Source organism: Aptenodytes forsteri, unplaced genomic scaffold (genome assembly GCF_000699145.1).
Source record: "Aptenodytes forsteri isolate BGI_AS27 unplaced genomic scaffold, ASM69914v1 Scaffold563, whole genome shotgun sequence".
Classification (NCBI taxonomy): Eukaryota; Metazoa; Chordata; class Aves; order Sphenisciformes; family Spheniscidae; genus Aptenodytes; species Aptenodytes forsteri.
Window position 1 is genome coordinate 736,529 of NW_008795318.1, and position 2,870 is coordinate 739,398.

The 2,870-nt window shown below is 58.9% G+C and overlaps 1 protein-coding gene across 1 annotated transcript; it reads left to right on the forward strand.

Moving 5' to 3' along the window:
* The first annotated feature begins 1,143 nt into the window (after positions 1 to 1,143).
* LOC103899267 (CMRF35-like molecule 4) lies at positions 1,144 to 2,828 on the forward strand. The gene is made up of 4 exons (XM_019472165.1): positions 1,144 to 1,177; positions 1,592 to 1,957; positions 2,384 to 2,474; positions 2,702 to 2,828. The coding sequence occupies exons 1-4, from the start codon at positions 1,144 to 1,146 to the stop codon at positions 2,826 to 2,828; spliced, it is 618 nt and encodes a 205-aa protein (XP_019327710.1).
* Positions 2,829 to 2,870: the final 42 nt, after the last annotated feature.

Below are 2,870 nucleotides of genomic sequence, written 5' to 3' on the forward strand. Positions count from 1 at the left end.
TTAGGAGGGGGAAAGGGAACCCGACACTCAAAGCAAGGAAGACGAGAGCGGCTGGGCAGGTGGCTGGAGCCCTGGCTGCACAGTCTTTCCAGGAAGGCTTGTCAGCAGAAAGCAGGTTTGTAATCTCCAGCCGCTTCTTGAATTTAGATCTTGCTGCTATTTGCGGTGGCTCGGCTCACAGGTGGTCGGCCGATTCACTGGGAATGAATGGGGTTACTTGACGATCAGAAGGAAAACCCAGAGCTGCTTCTTGCCACGGTGGGGGGACAAGGAGGGGACGGGGTGGGGGGAAGGAGCAGCCTCAGCCTCCAGCAAGGCTGGGGGTTTGTGCTTTCTGCTCTTTCCAAGGGGCACTGAGGAAGAAAGCTGTCGGCAAGGCAGCTGCCAGGGAAGTGGCTTTGCTTTTTGTGTTTGGGTTTCTGAAACTTTCAGTGGAAACATTTAATTTCGGGAGAAAAACAGCGTTGTCACTCAAAACCCACATCTGTGCCAAAAAAGGCGTTTTTTGGGGGAAATGAGACACTTCTGCTTGAGAAAACAAACAAAAGCAGCCCAGCTCGCACTGGCAGCTGGCTCGGGAGACGGGGAGCAGCGGTGCAGCAGGGATGGCTGTCCATCATCCCAGTCCGTCATCCCAGTCCGTCATCCCAGTCCATCACGACCGGGAGAGCATCCCGGTGGTCCCAACCGGTCCATCCGCAGGGACTGACCTGCATTCGCTCTACCCTGGGTCCCGGACCACTGGTCTGGCCTGGCCCCCCTGCAAAGCCCCCTGAAGACCTTTGGGCTCTGTGCACGGGGAAGAGGCTGTGTTCCCTGCTGGGATGGGCATCGCGGTGCAAGAACCCACTGCATTTTGGCATTTTGCTGGGAACCAGCGGCTGTTTCAGAGCAAAAGCAGAAAGTGTCTCTCATGAGACACCCCCAGGGTGAGTCATGGTGCCTGGGCAAAGGGGAGGAAGCAACCGCCTTTAAAAAAGACAACGAGGGTCTGCGGGTAAACACTGCCCAAGGAAGCGAGGGGTGAAGGAGGCTTGGGAAGCTCCTGGAACGCCCGGGTGCGTGTGAACCTGGCTCCGTCCCACAGGGTGCTTTGTGAATAACCACGGTGAAAAATCTGCATCGGGAGCAAGAAGCTGGAAAATGAGGATTTTCCTGGTTTGGACCCTTTTCCCAGGTGAGACCCGGGAGCACAGGTCAGGCGGTTCCCACCCCACGGGCTCTGGCAGAGCTGCAGAGAGGCTGGGACTGAGCCAGCCCAGGAAGCCCACCGCGGTCACGGCAAGAGCCCAGCTGATACCGTCCTTTTCTTGTGGCCAGTGCACAGTTACAGGGGGTGATCTCTAAGAGATGCTTGTATTGCTGTCATATGAACCCTGGTAATAAGGCTTTTTGCTCGTTTAATAACATGCACGCTTGACAGGGACTCTTTTTTTAATGACTGGGGACATCTCATCTCAGCACCGCTCCCCTGCATGGCGGGTACATGGACACAGCCTCCCTCGGGACAGGGTGCCCCCGAGCATCCCGGGCTCAGATCCCTCCCGGTTCCCCGAGGTGATGCCGGTACACCTCTCCCTGTCCCCTGCAGGTGGCTGGGCGGTGACAGGCCCCACGCAAGTGATGGCTGAGCAGGGCAGCTCGCTGGCTGTGTCCTGCAGCTATAAGCCGGGCTACGAGCTCTACCCCAAGTACTGGTGCCGCCTGGACTTCCTCTGGTTTTGCTTCACCTACATTGTCCAAACCAACGGCTCGGAGGTGATGGTGACGCAAGGCAGGGTGTCCATCAGGGACAACCATGCAGCATGCTCATTCACAGTGATGCTGGGCGGTGTCATGCTGGGAGACGCAGACTGGTACTCCTGCGGGCTGAGGAGGAGCCTGTGGTTCAACCTGTGGCACAACACTGAGGTGACGGTCTCCGCAGGTAAAGCCGGGCTAGGAGCAAAGCAAGGATGTGCGATGGAGCCCGTCACTTGGGTCACAGTGCTGGGGACAGGGCCTCTTCAGCCAGGGGAACACAGGGGTTGTCAAAGCAGGAACAAGCTCCTTGCAGGCACCAACACTGGCTGGAGGCTGCCCCAGTGCAAATTTGGATGAGGAACAGAAGAGGCTGTACGGAGCTTTGTGCAGAGCCTCTCCCTCGCTCCCATTCAGCGTCTCTGCTTCTACAAGCCCATCCTCTGGGGTTTCCAGTGCCTCCCAGTTAAAGCCCCCTTTTCCTTCCTCCTCCACCCCAGTGTCCAGTGCATTGCTGGGGACCCCCATTTCCACCTCCTGCACCTCCACAGCTGAAGTCTTGGGGCAGAGACCCCCCATGCAGGGGGCAAGACGGGGTGTGGGAGTCTCCACTTTGCTCTGACTCTCTGTGTTTTCTTCGCAGCTGTTTCAACCACAACCGAGGGCAGCAATGTGAGCCTGTTGGCCACCAACCCCCTGTGCTCCACAGACTGTGGAGGGGACCCTCCAGTGCTGTGAGTCAGGGCTTGGGGTCCGGACAAGCCCCCAACAGCATTCCCCAGCCTAAGACACCTTTTCCCCTGCACGTATCCCCCAGCCCTGGATCTCCCTGGCTGCAGCAGCCCCAAGGAGCATCCTGGGGGCGAGCGAGGTGGCTGGCAGACATGCAAGTGCCCCAGTCCCCATCCTCGTTGCCCAGACCCTACTCAAGCTCTAGCATCATCTCTTTTCTCCTACCCAGGCCCCAGCTCGGCGTCACCTACCTGCTGCTCTTCCTCAGCGTGAAGGTGCCCGTGGCACTGGCCCTGGCATGTGGGGCAGCCTGGGTGAGGAGCCGGCGCAGGAGCCACGACCAGGAAAACCTGTAGCTCTTGGAGGTGGCCGGCAGCACCGCAGCACCAGGCTGCCCC

What these genes read in the sequence shown, in the direction of transcription:
- LOC103899267 (XM_019472165.1), top strand. Translation starts at nt 1,144, where the DNA reads ATGAGGATTTTCCTGGTTTGGACCCTTTTCCCAG. An exon ending in GGTTTGGACCCTTTTCCCAG is followed by an intron (nt 1,178 to 1,591) that starts GTGAGACCCGGG and finishes TGTCCCCTGCAG; the next exon opens with GTGGCTGGGCGGTGACAGGC. An exon ending in GCTAGGAGCAAAGCAAGGAT is followed by an intron (nt 1,958 to 2,383) that starts GTGCGATGGAGC and finishes TTTTCTTCGCAG; the next exon opens with CTGTTTCAACCACAACCGAG.